At 39.5% G+C, this 24,174-nt stretch overlaps 1 protein-coding gene across 2 annotated transcripts in view; it reads left to right on the top strand.

Annotated features, from left to right (window-relative positions):
- The window catches only part of fstl4 (follistatin-like 4), a 175,142-nt gene extending 152,877 nt beyond the window's left edge, over positions 1-22,265 (top strand). For both annotated transcript variants that reach the window (XM_088441276.1, XM_088441275.1), the window contains exons 9-16: positions 2,442-2,603; positions 5,382-5,516; positions 5,862-5,888; positions 7,536-7,654; positions 10,358-10,507; positions 12,796-12,903; positions 18,521-18,630; positions 18,745-22,265. In XM_088441276.1, the coding sequence (XP_088297402.1) occupies positions 2,442-2,603; positions 5,382-5,516; positions 5,862-5,888; positions 7,536-7,654; positions 10,358-10,507; positions 12,796-12,903; positions 18,521-18,630; positions 18,745-19,429 (1,496 nt within the window). In that variant the 3' untranslated portion in view covers positions 19,430-22,265. The remainder of the gene's footprint in view (positions 1-2,441; positions 2,604-5,381; positions 5,517-5,861; positions 5,889-7,535; positions 7,655-10,357; positions 10,508-12,795; positions 12,904-18,520; positions 18,631-18,744) is intronic.
- Positions 22,266-24,174: the final 1,909 nt, after the last annotated feature.

Genomic DNA, 24,174 nt, shown 5'->3' with positions numbered 1-24,174 from the left:
TGCTCAATGTGGGGTGGAAAGCGCTGTGGCAGAATGTTCAATTTTGGTTTGCCTGATCTGATTAACATGTCTGTTTTAGCCTTGCATTTGTTTCACAGCTTCTTCATATTTTCATTTCTTTTTTGCGCTCCACCTTTTTTGTTTGTCTCCTATGCTTGATGACAATGGTGCATCCATGTCATCACGTCTCATTGTGACTGACAGGCGCCATGGTCATACATTCGACAAATGATAATTTCCTGCTCCTACACCAGCCACCTGTGTTGGGCAAGTTACTTTAAAACTGTAATGCATTATTCATTACTTATGACTGTCGTATTAAATTAATTAGTTACATTACAATATTACCGTATTTGAAATGTAAGACATTACACTACTATTGCATTACTTTTACATTACTCCCACCAACCTACCTGGAAATATGAATTTGGCATTCGAAATGTAGTTCATTTAGCTAATTTTGCTTTCTTTGTTTTATCCCCACTCATAATCCTCCATGTGTTTTCCTTTCGCTAACTTCACCTTACCATGGCACCGCTCTAAATGGATCGTCAAATTAATGGTGCTATTTGGCAAAATGGACAATTCTTTCAATGTAGCGTGGAAGGTGCACATGTCTTTTATGTTCTTCTTGTCTTTATTTAATGCATTGCATTTCTCTAATTTGTACGTGGTAAAATATTACTATTTATTTTGTGTGTGTAATGCACCGCGTTACAGCAAAATGTAATGCATTACAGTGGATCCCCGTGTTACGGCTACCCTGGTTTACGTTTTTTTTTTCATTTTACAAAGTGGAATACAATGTTTTTTAGTCCCCTCTTTACGACATTTTTCCCGCTTTACGTCAGACAACTGTCATGATCTGTGGGATTGGCTGTGTGCATGTTTTTTTTATCTCGCTCTTCAGACATTTTTTAGGTATTTTTTCTGTTGACGTCAAACTGCCTGCGCTGCAAAGTGTCACTATAAGACTGGTCTGCTATTGGTTACTGTCACGGTGTCACTAAGATGCTGACATGCTGAGGACTTGATCTCATGTAACTGCTTACAATATTGTATTTATAATGCATTTTAGTGCTTATTTCCAAATTTAATTGGTTAGCTATTGGTCCCAAGATTGCTTGTAATGTTGACGGGAGAAGTATAAAGATGATTAGTATGGAAATCAAGCTGGAGATTATCAAGAAATCTGAAGAAGTCTTGGATAGGCTAGGCTAACCTTGCTAGGGATTATGGCCATAAGCAGCTCAAGTCAATTTCACTCAAAGGTAAATAAAATGTCATTTTTCCTTCATATATTTATGTTCATATATTTATTTATGGTGTTATTTAATTCTATACATGTATATTATATATAGGTAGCATTTACTATACTATATTTTGTTACAAGTTTTGATGATTTTACCTGGGGTTTTGCACGCATTAGCTAGTTACCATAGGTTTCCATTGCCCGCCATACGACAATTTTGCCTTTGATCCCAACCCCGGAACGGATTCATTTCGTATGGCGGATGTCCACCGTACTTTTATAATGCATTACTACCAACACTGCCAGCCACATGGCATGACTGACCCACTCTGAGCCATATGATCTACAAAACAAGGCTCGGCTGTTCTGTTTGCTCTGGGCCCCGATGCGCTGCACCAACTGCACTGTTGATATTTACGCCTCTGCTTAAACCCTTATTACCTTTACTTCTGTTTCCCTTAACCATTTGTATCCTTGCTACCTTGTTTCCTTGCCCCTGTGCTTCCGTTATTTTATTGTTACCTTAGTCCCTTGTTATTTTACCGCATCCCTTGCTCCTTGTTATCTTATTTTATTGCCTTCTTTCTTTCCTTGTCGACTCTCTTCCCGTGCTTCCTTTTTTCCCAACTTAGGTCGGCATACGACTACCTCAGCAAGCTGACTATTTCCAGCAGCACTTTGTCCCTGCATTGCAGTCACCCTCACATGGGGAGATAAAGGATTTTAAAATGTTTTAATTTCACAAGCAGTGTAAAAGAAGTCATTAAAAGTCGGGTGAACACACATTCAAGTCTTGAAAAAACATGGATTACCTTGTTGCCCTATTCCCAAAAGAGTTTGGGTCATTAAGGTTGGACTGTCTATGCTTATTATACTGTAGCTGTTCATCCCTCCAGTCGACATGCAGGGATGCCAAAGCAATAAAAAAAAAAAAAAAAAGGCAAGGAATTTGTCAGGCTCTGTGGTGCTTTTGCAAACTGGAGGTGTCATTCATCGACTACATTCTCTCAGAGCGTTTAGCCCCTTGGGCACCACCAAGTAGTCCAAAATCTTTTTCATGCAGCAGCCGCAATAAAGCTGCCCCCGAGCGCTTGGCTGCGCCAATCCATTTCACACCACCGTGAAAGTAATTCCGCATCGCTAGTGGTCTTACCCTCTCCTCCATCTCTCTCTTGTTTGCACATTGCAGTCCCCCCGGTGATCCTGGTGTACCCCGAAACGCAAGCCCAAGAGCCCGGCGTCTCGGCCAGTCTACACTGCCGTGCCGATGGCATCCCCGACCCCAAGCTGGTCTGGCTAAAGAACGGCATGGAGCTGCAGCCACATTCTGCCAAGCAGCTCTCTCTCAAAGGTAACTGCAGGTTCCTTTTTTAAAGTCAATATCCATGGGTTGGATTTTTATGGCTAACTTTTTAATTCATTCGCCCCTAGGCCGTGTTCACTTTTAACTACTCTTTCGGGTCATTTTATTTTTTGAGAGATTTTTAACTATCGCCGATGCATGTTGTAAAACATTCAAAATAATATATGGTGTCAATGCCACCCTTTTTTTACTCATAAGGTGGTCCAGCCAATAGTTTAGAATTAAGTATGTTAAGAGTTTTTTTTGTGTTATTTATCTTTTCAAAAATGATTTGCATAAAGAAATTGCTTGCTGGTAAAAATATATTCAAGCTTGGCAATACTTAGTTTTACTTGTAGTGTTACAGATGAAATTTTGACAAATTTGAATGATGATGATAATGCTTTCCAGTGGACATGATTTGCAACTGCATTCTCGTCCCCCCTGCATTCACTCAGATGCAGTTTAATCACTGTGATGGTGTATTATAGCTTGGGGTTACAGCCCTTAGTTGACTTTGTTTTCGTATTACACTTATATTACTGTTATGTGTTTCAAGTGCAGCATAACTGTAGAGTTACAGACATAGGGTTTATTTTCAGTCTAAGTACAAAAATAGAAATGGAAAAGAAAAAAAAACATTATCCCTATGAGGTTTGCGAGCTTGCTTTGTCACTGGCTTGCTGGTCCCTATCCCAGATGTTGTTGGGCATTAGGCAGGAGGACATCCTGAACTGGTTGCAAGCCAATCGCAGGGTACACGGGGACGAACAACCATTCTGAAATTGAATCCGGGACCTATAACCTGTGAGGCAGATGTGCTAACCACTTTTCCACCATGCTTCCCAAGAGGGGGATATGTTTTCAAATTTTGGATTCAAGCCCGTTGTTATTCTAATAATTTGCAGTCAATACTACACAGATAATTACATGTCCATCAAAGTAAACAAATCAATTAGGTGTCAGTAGCAGCCCCCAAAGTCCTGACAGTACCCTGAACAAATTGACATTTGTCACACAGAATTAATAACTTAATTAAAATCCCTCGCCACCACACAGCCTGAAATTTAAGACTAAAATACACACTAATTCAATTAATGGTTAATTCAAAGTATTGCCAGAAAAAAAATAGCCTGCTTTGGACGCTTAAAAAAAAGCATTTTTTCAGTGTGAATTATTGCGTGCTATTATCGGAATCATAAAAGAAGACATTGAGAAAAGTGAACAGTTGTAATTAACGTACAGCCTGCTAGACACTAATTGCCAGGTGTTGGTTGCTTACAATTATGCGGAAGCCTGGCTTTTTGACATGATGCTGTTAGGTGAGACGAATGTGTTATTCCCCCGTGTTTGATTGATGACGCACAAGTCTGGGAGAAAGAGTGAAACAATGGAACAAAACTCAAATATTTTGAGACTTCTGTTCCATTTTTCTGCATGTACAGTGCTTTTCAAGCATGTCTTCTTTGTAGCCCATTCAACTGATGATGGGCTGCATCAAACAGGCAGAACAGTAACGGTGGAAAAAGTGAGAGATGGTTCTAAGGGAGCTCACACCATAGATGTGTCTGAAAAGGTGCAAAAAGGTCTGCCTTTTGATGTTCCCGCCCGCCACACCACCATCATCATCAGCAAAGACATCCTCCGTGATGCCCTGCGGTGTGGCGTCTAGTCATCAGAGCGCCATGTCCAAGGAGGGTCAGAGCGCAGCTGTGCATCACACAGCCTCTGATGATGACCTGTTCCTCCACACGCTGCCATGTGTAGATCTAAATGAAAATGCATATGCCTGGCAATTGAACATATCCAATTATACCAAGTCTGGCATTAGGAACAGTCTTTTGCCGCTTAGCTGTGCGCATTCATCTAGTCTATAATTTGCTCGCAATAGAATGAGTATCCTTTGAAGTTTGTCACTGAAGGTATCCTGGAAAGAGCTAGAGTTGTCTCCATCTGATGCTAATACTGATACTACTGGGTCCGATATCATCCAAAAAACAGTAATGGATTATCATTTTTATATCCAAGATCTCGAATGTTAGCACTCATATACAAGCAGTTCATTCCAGACTCAACTCCTGCTCTTCTTTTTTGCTTTTATTGACTTTATTAACTCATTCACTGCCATTGACGTCTATAGACGTCAGATCATTTTTTTACTGGGCTGGCAGGAAATGTCTTCAATATTTTACTTGTTCACCGTAATATACGTGGCTAACAAATATCAAAGAATAAAAACGTATTACTTGCAGTAAATATCTGACCCCAATATGTCATTTTGCAAAAAAACTCAATCACTGCCATCGAAGGCTATAGACGTCATATACATTTTTACTGTTATAGTTATTTCTCAGGGTCCAATAATCCATCCATCCTTCCATCATCATCACTGTTGCTGGTGTGCTGGTGCCTATCCCTGCCGTCTTCAGAGACAAGCACCCGTTGACACACAAAAATCATCTAAGGACAGTTTGGAGTCACCATGTTTTGGGGGCTATGGGGTGAACATGCAAACTCCACACAGGGAGATCAGATTTAACCGGAAAAGTTGTAGTAGGACTCATGTAGAAATTGTCTCACCAAACAAAATGGCCTACTTCCTGTCTCTTTTCATGCTTGATTTCTTGAGTTTTTGTGGTTTCTGTTGCCATGTGAAATTTGGCTTTGGAGGCAGAATTTTCAAAACAACTCAACTCATTTTCCAAAGGTGAACAACATGCCTGTAATATTTCCACTTTTCTTAATCCTTCATTTTTTTCCACTTCTTCTTCATTGCCCTTCTCTTAGCTAACGGCAGTGAACTGTTCATCAGCAGCGTCCGCTATGAGGATACGGGCGCGTACACCTGTATCGCCAAGAATGAGGTGGGAGTGGACGAGGACATCTCCTCACTGTTTGTGGAAGATTCTGCCAAGAAGACACGTAAGGAGAAGCGAAAAAAAAGAATAGTTTGATAAGACTGGTTTAAATATTGTAAACGGTGAAGCACTGTTGCTCACAATGGTTTGGACTCAAACCTGCTACGCAAAGCACTTTTGTTTATATATTGTAGGTTACGAAAAGCACTTTTGTTTATATATTGTAGGTTTATACCTAAAACATCTCAACAAAATTGCAGCAAGTAGTTTTCTTTAGTTCTATGTTCTACATAAAATATATGAGTCGAGAATTTATGAACCCGGGGTTTTACCGTGGTCTTTGTCTGGTGTAGTCCTCAGTAGCCAAGCCAACTCAATTTAAAGTTGATGTCTTCCTTTTGTGTTCCAGTTGCAAACATTCTGTGGCGGGAAGAAGGTAAACACATCTCAACTCCTTTTGTATTCATGTTATTTGTTGGAATGCGGTGCAGCTCTCCCGGGCTGGTGAAATCATATAAATTACAGTATATCCGTTCTGTTGTGTTGTCCACAAGAAAGGCCAGCGTGCTCGGTTTGTTTTGTTTTTTTCCTCGCCTTCCATGTTGCCTGGAGTACATTTCATCAACTGCCTCTCACACACAATCAGGCTTTTTTTTTTTTTTTAATCCCGTACCTACCGCTTAAAGCTCCGCTCTTGCGGAAACCATCCAATCCCGTTTGAATGCTGCGTATATTATAACCAGAAAAACAACAACATTACTGGTCTCCCGGCTTTCATATGAGACTAACTGCTGTTTATGGTGCGCTACAATGTGTTTTACAGTGAGCGCAGCATCTGCCCTGGTTGACTGTCAGTTTCAAGCTGTTAGGCAGCGTACACTCGCCGCGTTCTTACAGAGTGTAATGTGTCGACAAGCTGGCAGGCCAGCATACGGCATTGTATCTCCAGTGCGAATTACCATGCATTGAAGATGTGCAAAATCCTACTTTACGATGCGTGTACTATAGCTTATGTACTTTGTGGGGCTATACTACAGAGATGCATGCAGAGAGATTGAACGTGGACTAACAGCCACCTTATGACGTCCAAGTGACGTAACCTCAATGACGCAGATGTTTGATGTCAACAAAACAATAGTGGAATTTGGCCAGAAGGTTAAATATCAAAAAAAAGATTCTAACCAATGTTTACTAGTTTTCGCAACATGATCTATTAGATAAATTGGTGTGAAGATAAGTGGCATAACATTAGGTGTTAGGTTTGAGTTAGTAAGTTCACATTTGACGTTAAGGTTTGTAGAGTTAGGATGGGGTTCAGAGTAAGGTGTTAGGTTTCTGTTCAGTTATGGATGGTAGTATCACATTTATGGTGGTATGAGTAGAGGGAGGGTTGGGTTAGGTTTTAGGGTTGGGTAGAGTTTGGGTCAGATTAGGATTGTGTAAAACAGGTTAGTAGTTTCACATTAGGATTAGGAGTTATGGTTAGGAGTTCGCGCTTCGCTAACAGAATTGGATTTGTGGGTAAGGGGCAGGAGTGCCCAAGGTGAGTCCCGGAGAGCCGCTACCCCACCTGTTTTTAATGTTACCCTTCAACAACAAATGTGATTCAATTACCAGCTCATCAGCAAGCGTTCCAGAAGCCTGAGAACCATCCTGATGAATTTGAGGTGTCTTTGAGTACGGTCACATGGAAAACAGGCTGGATAGGCACCCTCAAGGACTGGACTTGGGCACCCCTGGTTTAGGAGCTAGGCTTGGTAGGGTTACAATTGTGTTAGGATTGGTTATAAACTCAAATGAGGTTCTATGGTTTGGGATTAGTTTGTAGTTTGGTGTTATATTTGTGTCAAAACTGAGTTAGGTTCTCATTCAAGATGAGTTGGTGAAATGTCCTCTCCATTTCCACTGGCTTTTGGTATATGATCCTTCTGCTTCTAACAGAAATGTAGATAGACTCTAGTCACACAAAACCTGTCAGATTTCATACCAAATTTTGTTTGTTTACCTCCTTCAAATCTTTGTTTTTAATTATTATCGGAATCCTTACCGCTTGTGCCTTCGTGTTTTCCACATTGTTCTACAGGTCTGAGCGTGGGTAACATGTTCTACGTGTTTTCTGACGAGGGCATTACGTTGCTGCAGCCCAGCCAGTGTGAGATCCACCGGCAAATCAAACACTCGGAGAGGATCGTCGCTACATACGTAATTCATCTTTGGTCTCTATCGGAGGTGGAAAAAGTACTCTCATTCTGTACGGAAGTTGAAGTACAGATACTTAAGATAAAAAAAAAAAAAAAAGAATGACTGTTGAAAGTTCTTTTGTACCTACCTGAAAAAGCTACTTAAGTGAAGCAACCAAGCATGTGTACATATACTCCCCACCTCTGCATTTTTACTGTATCTACTAGCAGTGATGTTGGATTTAGGGAATAGGCCTAGATTTGCTTTACATGCAACCTGACTCGATTATCTAATGTTCACTGCAATGTGTCACTAACTTTCCCTTCATCTTGCCAGAGTGGGGTGCTCTATAACACCTCCAAATATGATGGGATTATTCGCATCCTTTTGCATAGACTGCAGACGGTTGACGGTCGGGTAATCCACTGGGAAGTGGAAAAATGGTCGTGAGGTGTAAAAAGTTGCTTGTTCCGTAAAGGGATTGGGCTTTTTACCGAGCTGCCTGTGATTGTATTAGCAATCAATAGAAACTCAATAAACCACGCGTTAGCAAGTTCCTGCTGCAAACGGCACTCGCTACACTTTAAACACTCTCGGAAGCGCAACCTGAATGGTGTTTGTCAGCGAGGAACTGCTGAAAGCAGACGACAGCAAGGGCAGAGACTGCACTTTAAATGTGCACTTAAAAAGGACAAGTATCATCAGGAAAATATTACATCAAAAATTATGAGAGGAGAACTGGTTTGAGGTTGTTGAAAAACAATGGAAGATAAATAGTAAAACTTTACTTAAATGATTACTAGAAGGGAAATGTTAATGGGGATTACAAGGTTTTGGGAAAAGAAACACAAAAACGCAAGGAAATAGAAAACAGGAATAGAGAATGTGTAGTTACAAGACTATGAGAAGGGATAACAATTACCCTACTTGTTTGTGAAAGTAAAAGTAATTGAAATTACTACACATACCGTAATTCCCCAAATATAAAACAGCCTTTTTTATCCAAAAATGAATTCCAAAATTATGGATGCGTCCTTTAAACGGTAACTTAAGAATTTGATTTTTTTTTTCACACCAATTAAGGAAGATTGATCTGTGAGCCAAATAAACCGTGTTTTGACACCCAGGTGTGCATTTTTATACTTGCCATATTCTTACCAAGGATAATTAACGGGATGAGCTAGAGGGAGACGCCAAGTTGGATGACAGCAGGAAGTGCCTGTTGCAGTTAAAGGCAGATCGGGTTAGCTGAGGTAGTTACGGTATTATTTTCAATAAAAGAAGCGAACACCCTGAACCAAAGTCCGAGTCCATCCTTGTTCACACACAGGAATATTACTAAAACCGAGAGGAAAAAAACATGATGTCTCCAGCTGATTCAGTTAAGAGTGCACCGGTTAGAGAACGCAGAAAGGTGTATTCCATTTTACTTGTTTATTCATTGCGGCCGTTTGGCTTATACTCACAATCAGAAACTCGGTGGAACACAGATGCTGCGCAACTTCGGGTATTAATGGCAAAAACAACTCAAGCTGCGTCGTGAGGAAAAAGGAAAAATATTTGCTTACAGCGCATTCAAAATTACACTGGCAAGATGTTTACTAACCTCTCACAAAGTGGAAATTCTGAAACACACTTACCTGCAACAAATCTATAATTAATGGATATGAACACAAAAAAATAGGAAGTATGTCAAAAGATGAGACTTATTCTATTTTGCTATAGTTTTAAATTGTTGCCAAACTGTTGGTGCGTCTCATACACGGTGACAGAGAAAATATCAGAATTTGACTCCAAAGTTAAGGGTGCTTCTTATACTTGGGAAATTACGGTAGTTAGTTCCTCTTAGCCTCGGTTGAGGCATAGGGCAGAGATAGTCGCTGGTGCTTCTGTCTCTGTTTTCATAACCATTTGGGGTTTTAAAGTGGTCAAGTGCATCCAAGACCTGGTCTCTTGAGTCCTCAAGAGACCAAACGTGGATCCTTACAGAACCAAATATTCCCAAGAAGCATCCCATCAAGTATTTCGTAGTGAGGAAGGGCATTGTGGCTTCAATTCAGAGCAGTCACTGTTGGTGACGCACACATTGTCTAGTCTCTCTTTGAAATCTGGCCCACGAGTGTCTGTAAATTGTATTTTCTTTGTAAGAATGTTGTCATTTATGATTATCTGCCCCAAATTAGTTTGCTTGTCGATCCAACAACTTGTGACATGATAACATGCTATATATTACTTCTTATCTTCAGCATGTTATATAGTGCTGCCGTTTATGTGTTTTGCTCGATAGCACTTTTGTTTGTGCCAAGTACAGTATTTCCCTTTGGTATAGGGTTAGCATATGCATTGATAAGTACTAATTTGCATCTAATTAACTAATTAATTGTATTGAAATAAATAGCATTTTTAATTCAGTTATATGATTGATTTAATTAATGTAACTTGTGTACATTTGCAAGCTGAGGGCTTTGTACAGTATATATATATATATATATATATATATATATATATATATATATATATATATATATATATGTACTGTATATTATTTCAAACGATGACAGATCCACGGTGATAAAAAGGTTGGGGACTACTGCTGTCCAGTATAGGTTATTTTGAAAAATCAAAAAGGAAACATTTCATAGGAATGTATGTAAACAGTTGACCTGCTTATCTAGTTCTTTTGTTTTGTTTTTCTTCTATTCTTCCCCACCTCCTTCACAACAGGAAGAGATGTGCCCCAAAGGCGAAGGCTCATCGCCTCAGCGCTGCGTGTGGTCGTCGGCGGTCAACGTTCGCGACAAGTACATTTACATGAGCCAGCCCCTCCAGAGCCGTCTCCTGGTGATGGACATCCAAGCGCAGCGGGTAGTCCAGGTGGGTTGCAGAAAATGCCCTCCTCCGAGAGTTGATTTCAATACTTCCCTGCGGGCTGATGCCTGATGGGAAGTGCAAAAGGCCAAGGTTAAGGTGATGACTTTTTCCTCCATTGTGATCAGGTGGTACTTTGTGTAGCGCATAGGTCTCCAACTCCAGTCCTCAATTTTGCATGTTTTCGTTGCTGCTCTACTGATTCAAATGATTAGGATCCTTTTCAAGCTCCTGCAGAGCTTGCTAATGAGCTAAGAATTTGAAACAGGTGTATATAAGACAGAAGCATTGAAAACACGCAAGAGTGCGGCCCTCCAGGACTGGATTTGGAGACCTGTGGACTGCAGAGCAGGAGTGTCAAACTCATTGTAGTCAGAGTTTCTGTCATAAATTTTAAGTGTGTTTGTCACACACTGACCTAGTTTTGATATCAGAGGCTGGCAAAAAATGTTCAAAAAAGAGAGGAAGAAAACTTGCAAGTTTGGTATTTTAGCCAGAAACTTGAAGTCAAATCAGCATTCTGCGGGCCACATAAAATGACGTGGTGGGCCAAATCTGGGCCCTGAGCCTTGAGTTTGACACCCGTGGTGGCAGTATTTCGTCCAATCCTTTGATCTTCACATCAAATCTATTTCGATCAAAGGGAAAACATTGAAAGACACTAGCTGAAGCTGAAATTTCACCCAGATGTTGAGAACATGTCAAATGACCTTTTAGTTATCACACTACCAGGAGTGTGCCATCCCTTGGCTAAAATAGTGTGAGAATTTAGGAAAAAAAAATCACATAAAACTGGCCAAAACATTGCACATGGGTTAATCCATTTTTGCAATATTATACTTTTGGTTGGAGGGTGTTGGCAGCTCCCCGTGCAGCCATGCAGAAGCAGCTTAATGGATTGTGTTATTGCTGCCTGCTGACCCTTTATGTCTCCTTTCTCTCTCACATTTTTACTGTATTTCATTCTGCGCCCTTCCCTCGAGTCTATATCGGCTCTATCCATCACCGTCCCGACCAGCTGAGCACATTTAGCACGTCTGTGTTGGCATGATGGGACATTTGCTGCCCAACAAAATCAATTCTTCTCAAATGTCAGGCAAAATGTTACATGGACGCCAGTGGAGCAACGGGTCAAGATGTTGCTAAAAGGATCGGCAGTGGTTTTCTTGACCTTTGGTTAACGACTCAACCAAAACATATAAATCGTTACGTCCTCAGAGAGTGAGGAGGAGCAGACCTCCTCCAAGGCTTTCGTCTGAGAAAGCCTTTCAGGACCATTGAAAACCTTTTAGTCATGTTGGATTTTGCCCAATGTTAATGAATTTGTATTTCAATATTGTTATGTTTTCATCTTTTTTTTTTGAGACAGAGAAAAATGCTTCTCAAAAGCATTCGATTAAGTCTAATGTTTTAAGTGAGATTTTTGAATGGTTACTTATTATGCAATCTGGAACAGAACTTGATTAAACTCATTTTGTCACTATTGCTGATGGTAATGCATATAGAATACTAGGGCTGCAGGATTATGGCCAAAATAATAATCACGATAATTTAGGTCAATACTGAAATTACGATTATTCGTCATGTTTGTCTATTTATTGCCCTTTTTAATTTATTGCAACACAGCTAAATTACTTGCTGAGTGCAAACCAATGAAAAAAAAAGCCTACTCAGATGCAAGAACATTATTTACCTTTAAGCAAATTTTAATAAATTAGCAGTCAAAATGTCATTTTCAGTCATTTAAACCAAATTTATTCAATTTTTATTTTCGCCAATTGAATTTTTCAAAATGGGTCCAAATTGATAGCTAGAATTATGTATATTATGATTCAGGTGAGAAACTCAACGTCATTTTACACTGGTAAATAATATATTAGGGTGAGAAAAGCAAAAGACTTTTGTTATGCAAACATGTGGGAAACATTGCCCCCTGGTGGTAGGATGACAAAGTCCTTGATTTGACTTGTAATCAAAAAAAGTGCTTGACTTTTTAAATGTTAATATCGTGATCACGATTAAAATTCGATTAAGTTTGCATCCTTAGACATTACCGTGTCACTTCTAAAAAATGTTTTTATTCATTATGGCCTTATTCCCAAATGCTGGTGTTTACTTTGCAACCAAATGTGCAAACAGGATCCGAGTTCGATTGAATATCGTATTACATACTAGCTGTTAGCCATGGCTGCCAATTTGTTAATGACCTGAAAGTGTCGATGTGAAGGTTCACAAATGAATACGTTTTTGCTGAAAGTGTTAGATTTTTCATATCAGAATTAAAATGTGTGCAGGCACTTGCTACGGATCCATTTCCTGTGAAGATGCTCTACGACAAGTCACATGACCAAGTGTGGGTGCTAACGTGGGGCGACATGGACCGGACACAACCAATGCTCCAGGTACATGAATGTTTTTGTGAAATTCAGCCCTCAAAGCCACTTATTACCTTAGTAACATGCCAAAAGCAAAAATACGTAGGCTGCCATTGGCCCATTTGTAATGGTCCTACAAAGGACTATTCCTCCTAGAGATTTTGTCCGACTGCTGCCAAATTTGAACCTCGTACACTTGGGAGACAGGTGACAAATGAAACCGCAGACGCCGGCAGCAGTGGAACTAATCCTCTGAGGGTCAGTGAAATAGGCCGAAGGGCATGCCACCGTTATATCTATCATCGTCAGAAACATGAATACGGCTGCACCCAGTCTCGCCGGAGGCAAAGCTGCAATTATGATTTCGGAGAGGTGGCGTGTTTACAGTTGTCCGCGTAGATATTAGCTCCACCAAATCGATGACTCTTTTGAGGAGTTTCACCTCTTTTTATATTCAAAACAATGGAGTGAGATTGCTGTCAAAAATGCATGTTTCACCATTCGTATGAGAACGACTCTCGCGAGACACCATTTCTCATCTTTGTATCGATCTTTCTTTTGGATCGGCGAATCTCTCTTTTGGATTCGTGGGTCTAATTCTTTGGATTTGTGACTCTAAGCCTTTGGATTTGAGTTAGATGCAGAAAGTACGTATATGCAAATTGAGATGACGTCGCGGCAAGCTACCAGGCAAAGTCAGTCCACCTGCGAGTCATCCTCGGTGCCATTAATCACACACGCATAAGTTTTTGACAGCGATCTTACGCCATACATCAACGTGAATGTCCAATTTATTTGTAAATTATTTTATGATATTGGACTGACAGGCTTATGACTTGTGACGACGAATCCATATAGTTAAAAAAATAAGAAATTGGTCTGTCACAGTGTTTTTTAAGAGACCACAACAATAAATCAGAAACAATAAAGCTGGGCTTTATTTGTAACTAATTCATCTTTAATTTGTAATAGGATTCCACTTAAGTGTCCATGTATGCAATTCAACGGAAAGGGTTTTTCCAAATCAACTGCAGTGCTTGTTTCTGCCAGCAGAGGTCACTAGGTGTTCTCAAAGCTTCCCAAAATTACGTCATTTTCCTATAAATTGGCCCTAAAAAAAGCAAAAGCTGACATGACTAAAAATGTGCATACATTGTCCTTAAGATTGAAGGATGATGAGCTATCGAAAGCTTCTGTTTGGCGTTCAGCACGCGTGGTGCGAATCTCTCGCAGATCGACTTACTCGTCCAATTTGCATATTCAACTCAAATCCGAAGGATCACATCCACAAATCCAAAGGAGAGATTGATAACGTGTTATTGACAGCGATCTTACCCCAAACAAAACAACACCTTAAAACGAGTCATTATCATGTTTATCTTTTCAGTTTAAACTTGTTTTGCTCTTCATAAGTCCTTGAGAAACCTTGAAACAAACTAATGGCATTTCTATTGAAATTGAAATACTCAATTTCGGACTTGTATTAAATTATATGAACAAATACTGGATTAAAACAATTGTTTGAAGGCTAATTTAAAGAATAGACATAACAACTGTTTTTTTTCTTCTTTTTTCTTCTTTTTTGTTTAATGAAAACCCACTGGCACATTCCACTCCCGGTATGTTCATTCAATACAGCCAAAATGGCTTGAAAACAAAGACGACTGAAAGGCTTAAAATGTCCCTCGGTTCTCTTCAGGGTTCTTTTTAGATCCGAATTTTGAAAGGTCTACCATCAGACTGCATAATTACATATTTTCATTGTTTACTTACACAGTTATTGTTTAGAACTCGGTACTTAGGGTCTCAAATGAAGTGTACAATTATTTTTTTTTAAGGACAGAACAATTCCTTTGTGTGTAATTAAAAAAGGAAAAAAAAAACAAAGCAGTGGCTTTGCATGCAAATCACTCACCCGCAAGATTTGCATTCTTTTGGATGTTTTGGCGGAGAAAAAGATAATGAAGAACTGCTGGCAAGTCAGTAACATTTTACCCAGCATCTTCTTGAATTCTTTTATAAGCCCCACTATTTTGATACCAATTTTTAAACATGTATATCCAATTTTGATGTCTTTACCAGGGATTTTAAATGCTTTAGCTATTTAACATAGATTGCCCGCCATACGGCGATTTCGCGCAACGGAAAACACTCGTAAACCGGAGCCCACGGAATAAACATAGATAGATAGATAGATAGATAGATAGATAGATAGATAGATAGATAGATAGATAGATAGATAGATAGATAGATAGATAGATAGATAGATAGATAGATAGATAGATAGATAGATAGATAGATAGATAGATAGATAGATAGATAGATAGATAGATAGATAGATAGATAGATAGATAGATAGATAGATAGATAGATTTTTTTCGTTTAACTGACAATCCTTGAGAGGATTTTCATCTATTTAGAACGATGCTAGCGAGTAGTTGAAACAAAGCTATTCATTCAGTACCATTTCAACCATCAACTTCATTAGTGCAGTTTTAAAAAAAGGATTATAGATGATTTCCATCTGTTTTTAGCCGCTCTGATGTTTGAAGAGAAAAGAGAGATGCTGTTGAGGGAGTCAGATGAAAGCCCGGGATGAAGTCGCAACAAAGGGAAGCCAGCGGAAAGAAGCTTAGCTCATTTCGGCCGCGTAATAATACTCTGCAAAACTGCATTGTATCGCATCACCTCCTGTGTTATCTGCGTGGTTGTCTCGAGTGCTGTTGAGATTTTGTTGAAAAGAAAACGGCAGGTAAGAGAGGGGCGTTTTTTTGTGTTTTTATTATTTATCAGTTCTATGCTGTTTTTGAAGCAAACGCAGATAGAATGGAGCCCCCCAGCCCCCTGCTGGGGTACGGCGAGATGCTGCAGTGTGTTTGATGTCTTGTTCTTGTAAAAAAAAAAAAAAAAAAAAAGAGGGGGGGGGGAGAAAAAATATCTCTGTTTCTAAATGTAGCAGTGACAGGGTGGTCCAAAATCAAAACTATTTATGTCATATGTGAAAGTTGTAGCAAAAAGCTAACCGAAAACTAGGGCAATACAAGTATTCTACTCAATTACGTTTTTTTTTTTATTTCAACAGGGATGGGTAGGAGAGTATCTGATTCTGCTCCATTGCAAATGTCTTAACGAAGAAACAACTTAATTCATGCAAAACCACCACTAATGACAACAATTTTTAGATATGAGATGAACACAGTATGAGAGTTCACCGGTCGTAGGCTGAATTTTGTAAACCTACCATTTTTCTACTGTTGATTATAAAAGAATGGAAAACCAGAAAAGAGACTCTTTCACAGACTCTATACTATAGTCCATCCATTTTCTATAGCTGCTTATCCTCATTAAGGTCACTGGCTTGATGGTGCCTATACCAGCTGACTTCGGGCAGTCCGTAGGACAATTTAGAGTGTCCAATAAACCTGCTATGCATGTTTTTGGAACGAATATATATATATATATATATATATATATATATATATATATATATATATATATATATATATATATATATATATATATACAGTATAGTATTATCATTATTATTATCATTATTATTATTAGCAGAAAATCTAATCTTATCCCTAGACAAAATCCCCACTATAAATGACTTGCTGACTTGCTGGCTCCAAACACCATATTGTATGAAGGACAAAGATTTTGCATGAGGTACTTTTAAAAAATAAAAATGAAGAAGTGCTGACTCCGCTACAGGTGAAGCGAAAGATGGCACTTCTTTTACGCGAAACAAGCAGAATGAGACCATGTTATCAGTGGAACGCGGTGCGAGGTTGCATTACATGTGCGGGCATGGTAGACCTTTACGATATTTATCAGCACCAAGATGAACGAGGATGTCACCTCTGGCCGCCACTTGCTTATCTCGCAGGCAGGAAGTGGTGAGGTGGACATGTGGAAAATTGCACACTGCACATAAAAAGAAGGAAATCGGGGAAAAAACAAGCATAAATTAAGCATTTCATTTTTTGTTCCATGTATATATAAAAAAAAAAAAAACAACAACCTATGATTGTACTGTGCATTGTTCTTGCTGCCTTGTTTATGTTGTTGCAACACCTAAATTTTAATCTTTAATATTTAAATAATTATACACAGAATGCTGATGAACATAAACAAAAATGTGTAAAATGAGTGAGAAATATTTTTGAGGAAAAACATTTTGAAAAAAAAAAATCTGCATATCCACAGACATGCCTTCCTATTTCTCACCAGGTGAGCTCATCTACTGTACTTCAGACTGCTGAAAGGAACATTACATTTTCTTTTCAAATTAAGAGCAAATTAATTGAAAGCAAAACATTTTGTGCTTTTATTTTCTTAAGTTTTGCCCAGGTACGCCTTTTCATTAGTGACACAATGAGAGAGAAATAAAGTGCTGTTGTACGATATGTTGTCTTGGGTTGCTGAACTGAATACGCTTAGAGATAACATCGCTTTATCGCTGAGTGCTACCCTGTGGTGAATATCGCCGGGCCTTTTCATCTTGTTTGGACGGTTCGAGCTTGTTAAGTCAAAATTTAGTTGCCTTGTACATTAAAGGTTAATGGATTTTCTGCTGAAAAATATGATACGGCTGTTATCACTGTAAGAAGGTTGATAATCACTCTTATATACAGTAATCCCATGTTTTTTACAGTTAATGGGGACCGAAAACCCCCCATGATAAGTGAAAACTGCAAAGTGGCGTTACCCGATTCCCGCCCCAACAGAATTTTCATGCAAGTGTATGTGGGTATATGAATATTGAAAAGTGAAAAGTACAGTATATATACTTCCATATTTAAGACAAATATTACTGCAGTACACATACTTACTTAGATCTTAAATAATTAAACCTTATACAGTAACTGTACCGTTAAAAATTATTAAACCTTATACAGTAACCCACAAGACACATGATTGGCTGATTGATAATGATTGTGCCTTCTTGCCTTCATTGGTCGATGGTCACGCCGGAAGCCAATCACATGTCTTGTCTCACTCATGAAACTTACACATGCAGTTAGGTAGACGCAAAGGAAAAACAGAAGAGAGCAGCGCTGCACCAGAGCATTGTAAAATATTTTACCCAGATTTATTTTGTATTATATTGAAATTTCAAGTGTAAACTCTGTTATCATGTTTATCATGCTTCACTCAAATTAGACTTCCGGGCACTGCTAATATAACCGCTGCTCTCCATGAGACTACAGTCAAAGGGTTGGGAAGAGAAGGGATAACAGTACGGTTACTATATAAGGTTCAATAATAATTTAAGATATAAGTAAACATGTGTATTGCAGTAGTTTGACGTCCCAGGAGTGCCTGTGGCAAGTGCATTTATAGTTAACCAGTCTGTCTGGCATGCAAGAAACCTTCATAGCACATCTATCCACAATATAGCTTATAAAAAAAAAAAATCTGCGATGCACTGAGGACGCAATAGGGAAGGCACAAAGTAACAAAGGAAGACCGTTACTATATACGCAAGATGAACAATTTTACAGAATAATGACAATATACTGTAACATCAGAGAGAGGCAAGGAAACGTCACTGAATTGCATAAAAATAAAAGATTAGACCGAATGAAGCAGTAATGAACACAGAGTACATTTAAAGTGCCTTTTCCCGGACTCCGTCCAGGTAATCCCTCAGGCAAGCGTGGGTGAGGTCCATCACGCCATCCGAACCTCGTTCCAGCAGGTCAGCGACTTCTTCATCCCGCCGACCAACCTCATCATCACTCATGTGAGGTAAAAGCCCAAACCTCTCCACATAAATGAGAAAGCTAATGACACGTATTAATCACCGCCAAGCAGCCAGGGGGCAGGCCATTAACCTTCCAGTGTGAACTCTGTCTGCCAAAGGTTTGCTTTCGTCTTCCTCCAAGACCAACCGGCAGTGCACAAGGTGGACCTGGAGACATTCCGGCACGTCAAGACCATCAGCCTGAAGGACTACAGCTGCGTGCCTGCCAGTATGGCTTACACGCATCTGAGCGGCGTCTACTTTATCCAGTGCCAGGGCGGAACAGCCCAGCTGCTGGTAGACGCCGTGACGGATGCAGTGGTGGGACACAACCGCAACCTCACTGGCCGGGCTTTCGTGTCACCTGACGGCCGCTACGTTGTAACGAGCGGCGGCGGCGGTCGGTTGACGGTGCAAACAGTCTCCTTCCAGGGAGAGATGCGCATCCAACAGGAAGTGGAGGACCCCGTCGCCGTATCGGACCTGGTCTTTCAGCCCTCGTTCACCACATCCAATAAATACGTGGCGGTGGCCGCCTCAGACACCACCGCGGACCTGCTCTTCGCCGACCTGTCCTCCGCACACACCGAGGTCCTCCGGGGCCTCAAAGATCCGCTGGGACCTGGAAGCTGGCCCTGGGGTGCGCCCTACCGAGTGGTGGTCTCCAGTGGCCCGTTCGGACAGTACCTGTTGACGCCGTCTGCCGAGTCTCTCTTCATCCTGGACGGCAAACAGAGAACGCCGCACTGTGAGGTTTCGGACATCACGAGGGGGAACACGGTGGTATGGGTCGGCGAGGTATGAGCGAAACAACAACTATCAGTAGGACTTCATTCAAATAAAAGGCCCGGTATTTAATTACAGAGCAAGAAGGATTAAATGTGTTGGGTTTTAATGTGTTTAAAAAAAAAAAACTGTTGCGATAGTCCCGCTGGGAGAAAGTGTCAATGGTGTTCAGTGACACAATTGTACATGATTGCACTTCCCTTCCGTCTTATCACAGCAAGTTAAGCACCTGACCAAGGGGTTACCATACTACGAACTATGCACAATGCTCACTTTTTTAGTGTTTAAAAAAAAAAGCTTTCCGATTGTTTTTTTTTTCCTGTGTGCGTGTGTGTTGATCATCTTCACCAGTGAAAACCACAAAACGTCAATGTCCGCATTTAGTGTCCGTGAGTCCTTTTAGATGATGTGTTATCCTCCAGCCCACTCCACCTTTCGTATTCGCCACTCGATTTGGTGTTGATGGAATCAATGTCCGCTACACTCCTGTTCACGTCCTAACTGCACCTTTGAAATTCCACTAAAGTCTGTAAGCATTTGTATGCACGTTGGCTATGATGTCTAGCTAGCAAGATAGCAAATCAACAGGGAATGGGCCTCTAGCTTGATAGAAATTGTTAAGTACTTGATGCAGTCCATAAATCAAGCTAAGAAAATTGCAAACAGAAGGGATTGATCTCATTAGTCACCAGAAATACAGTATCTGGCCAACATGTCAGCACAGTCCACAGATGTCTTCGTGGGTCGAACAGGACCAAAATAAGAACAGTTGAACGGTTTAGCCGTTAGTTTCACTAGCTCGGTAGCTTAGTACCCAAATTAACGAGCTTGCTTGTGTTTTACTCCAACTCTTTGCAAAGAAGACAAAGAAAAATTGTTTTACAATTGCTCAAAGTCAGGGGGTTTTGTTTTGTTTTTTTAACTTTAGCTGACTCGCGAGCATGATATTGTACAAAAAGAAGTTGTAATAATTAGCTACAAATTCCCAGTGACATGTAAACTGCAAAGTGTAAATTGAACCCTATTTGTGGCTCTCGTCTTTGATATAGGCTGCTATGCTTAGTTTAAAGGGACAATCTTGGCAGATGGCGCTAGCAGACAGTGCTGTGAAAATTATTTGCCCCCTTCTTGATTTCAGTATTTTATGCATATGTATCACTCCCAAAAGTTTTATTTCATCAAACCAATATTAGTATCACACTGAAAAAACTCAAGGGTGTATAAAATGCAGTTTCTGAATGATAATTTTGCTAACCAAAATTACCAATTACCCCTGAATGTATCAGCAAGTTGTTCCACCTTTTGGCAGGTACTGCATAAGTGACATCAAACGTTTGCGATAATGGGTGATGAGTCTTTCACACCGCTTTGCCAGAATCTGTGGAATTGTTTCAACTCTGCCATATTGGAGGCTTTTCTAGCATTAATGGCCCATTTAAGGTCACACCACAGCATTTCAATTGGATTTAAATCCAGACCTTGACTATGCCACTTCAAAACCTTAATGTTGTTCTTTTTGAAACATTCTGAGGAATTGTTGTTCAAAGAGCTCTTGTCCTGAGTTTGAGGCCACTAATCTATGGCTCGACATTCTCCTTCAGGATTTTTGGGTAAATGGCAGAATTCATTTTTTCATCAATTACAGCAAGTTGTCCTGGTCCTGAAGATGCAAAGCAGCCCCAGACCATTACACTGCCACCTACCACCATGCTTAACTGTTGACGTCATGTTGTTGTTTTTTTTAAATCAAATGCTGTCTTTTTTACACCAAATATAACTGTTTTTGTTTTGTTTTTCCCCAATGTGAGACAAGTCTTTGTGCTCTTTTGTGACAGCAGTAGTTTTTTCGACTGAGAGCCATCCCATGAGTGCCATGTTTGTCTTATCGAGGAGCCATGAACACTGACCTGCACTGAGGCCAGCGAGGCCTTCAGTTGGTAGCATGTGTTTCTAGGTTAGTGATTTCCCGAATGAGTCGTCCTTGCATTTTTGGAGTAATCTCAGTTGGTCAACAACCTCTGGGAAGGTTTGCCACTGTTCTCAGTTTTTTTTTTGTGCATTATGGCTCTGACAGTGGTTTCCTGGAGTTCCGCAGCCTTGTAAATGTCTTTATAACCTTCACCAGACTGATAGGCTTTTTATTATCCTAATTTCTTCTAGAATGCTATGGGGATCTTGGCATGCATTTGTTCTTGTAGCCTAGTTCACTTTATCTACCAGAGTCTATTTCATGATTTATTGGTTCAACAAGATGTTGACAAACAGATTTGGGTGTGGCCTTAAAAATGAATTTAGGGTTCCCAAAACAATACATCAAAATATGAAAAAAAAAATAAATAAATCAAGAACGGGGCAAATACTTTTCACAGTATTGTGTATATATATATATATATATATATATATATATATATATATATATATATATATATATATATATATATATATATATATATATATATATATATGAATGTATTAATTCATTAATGGAGAACAGAAAGCTATGAGACCTGCATGCCACGGTTGTCTCGGTCCACCATGTACATCTGTTTCCTTCCCTCATTGTCGTTTAACAATTAACCGAAAAAAAAACAAACAAAAGTCACATTTGTTCATCTTAACCTCATATGGGTTGCCAGCAATCTAGCTAGCCCAATTGTTGCAAATGTCAAAAGGCGAATTGTTTGACCCATGGGTCATTACTCTCCACAGTTGTTGTAGATAAAAGTGTTTAGGACAAATGACTATAGTGACTGTACAGTTTTTGTTTTTTTTCTGTATGCATTTTGTGTGTTCTCTGGTTGACCAGGGCAATTGATTTTGTAACAAAAAGGTCAAATAAAACATGTAAAAATAATTCATTAATCAATGACTCACTTCATTTGTGCTGAAGAAAAATTTAAAATTTGCAACAAGTTCTATTGCTTATAGGTCTTTGTTTGTTTGGTTTTTGTTGAGTGGTGAACTTTGCTTCAACTCCAACTCTGGGGCATAAAAAGTTGCAATAGACAAGATGACATGAAAGTATTTCCACAGGCAACAGGCAAGTAAGTGGCGTGTCATCACATCACACAAGCGCACACACAATAGAGCAACATTGTAACCCCCACCACCACCACCACCGACAAACCAAACTTTTGCAATGCATGTCATTTCATTGCTTCCTTTACTTTTTTATTCCCCCCACCTTGCAGTCTCTGATTGGAAATTAATCATTAGGTAGCCCCCAAACATCCCACTCCATTTGTCAAATTTCCAACAATCAATTACTTTGTACTTTTAGTATTCTGCATCATGTGTCAGATTTCAATTACCGTATTTTCCGCACTATAAGGCGCACCTAAAAGCCTTGTTTTTTAAAAAAGCTGATAATGCGCCTTATATATGGATCAATATTGAGATTGGGATTCGTAGATGAGGAATGAAGTGATAAAGTGAGATTTACCTGTTTCTTTTGTGTGTTTACAGTTGAACAAGGTTGCTCATATTTACATTGAGTTATTATCCTATTGAGAGTTTAGTTATTATTTGAGTTATTGTTATTATTTTGAGTATTACTATATTGTGATTGAAAAAGTTTTAAAATATGTCATCAATTGAGGGTGCGCCTTATATATGGAAAAGGGTTTAAAATATGTCATTAATTGAGAGTGCGCTTCATAATCCGGTGCGCCATATAGTGCGGAAAATACGCTAATATGTTTTGCACATCATGTCAAATACCTATCAATTCATTGTTTACCAAAGTATACCACACCAAAGTGTCAAATGGCCATCCAGTCATACCTATTAATGCCCCATCGACTCAGTCACCTATTTAAGATCTTTCCAAATCATCTATTGTGATCATCATCATGTCTTCGCGTATGAAAAACTCAGTCCCGTGGTGTTTACGGAAAGAGCTACCGTATTCCTCAGAGTACAAGTCCTCCCTTCATTAGTTAATGTAGTTATAATCTATGGTGTGTGTTATTAAAATGACAAAATTACGGTATTTGTAGACACATTTTTTTATCGTATATAGATTAATATACTTTTGCCGTTATGGGGGAAGGGGGTGGGATGGAAACGAGACAAGTGCGAGGCAGAGTGCGCATAGACTCAAATGCTGAAACTAATGTTGCGCGAGTAAAATGATTTGAAGTTTCATTGCTTTATTTTTTTGACACAGCTAAATATTAATTTGTCGAGAAGCATTAAAAGACATCATTACTATCTGACAAGCCTAATAACTCCTCCCATTTAATCCTCGTTACTCCCACGGGTAGTCACCCAATTTGTTTGAAATGGAGGTCTTCGGAGATGATGGGCTGATCATCTTAGTCAGGATGTTCTTTACCCAAATGACGATTTTTGTGAGATCAGAGGATGAAAAGTTGGCCTTCGCTGTTTCTCACCCCACTTGCAGACATCCAATCCCGGCTTGTTCAAGCACGCATTTTAAGAGCTGAAGGAGACAAGCCAAGCCGTCTTCTCCTTTTTATAATGCATCAAATTCCCTCAAAAATTAACCACACAGCCTCGTTGTTGACAACAAACAGGCAATTAGTCGGCACTTAACAAACGTTTCTGCTTTGTTCTGTGAAAATGCTCTAAAACAAATGCACACTATATTGAATTAGAGGCATATATAATCATTTTAAGCCTTGTAACTGACATGATATGGCTTATTTCACATTCAAATTAATGTTATTCAAACACAAATATGAGGAAAAAAAACTGGTCTCTTTTGAATTATGCGGTTATAAGTCGACCCCACTATTATC

Source organism: Hippichthys cyanospilos, chromosome 18, assembly GCF_059441005.1.
Source record: "Hippichthys cyanospilos isolate Australia breed blue-spotted pipefish chromosome 18, RoL_Hcya_1.0, whole genome shotgun sequence".
Classification (NCBI taxonomy): domain Eukaryota; kingdom Metazoa; phylum Chordata; class Actinopteri; order Syngnathiformes; family Syngnathidae; genus Hippichthys; species Hippichthys cyanospilos.
Note: the sequence above shows the minus strand (reverse complement) of the source record. Positions and strands in the feature narration are given on the sequence as shown.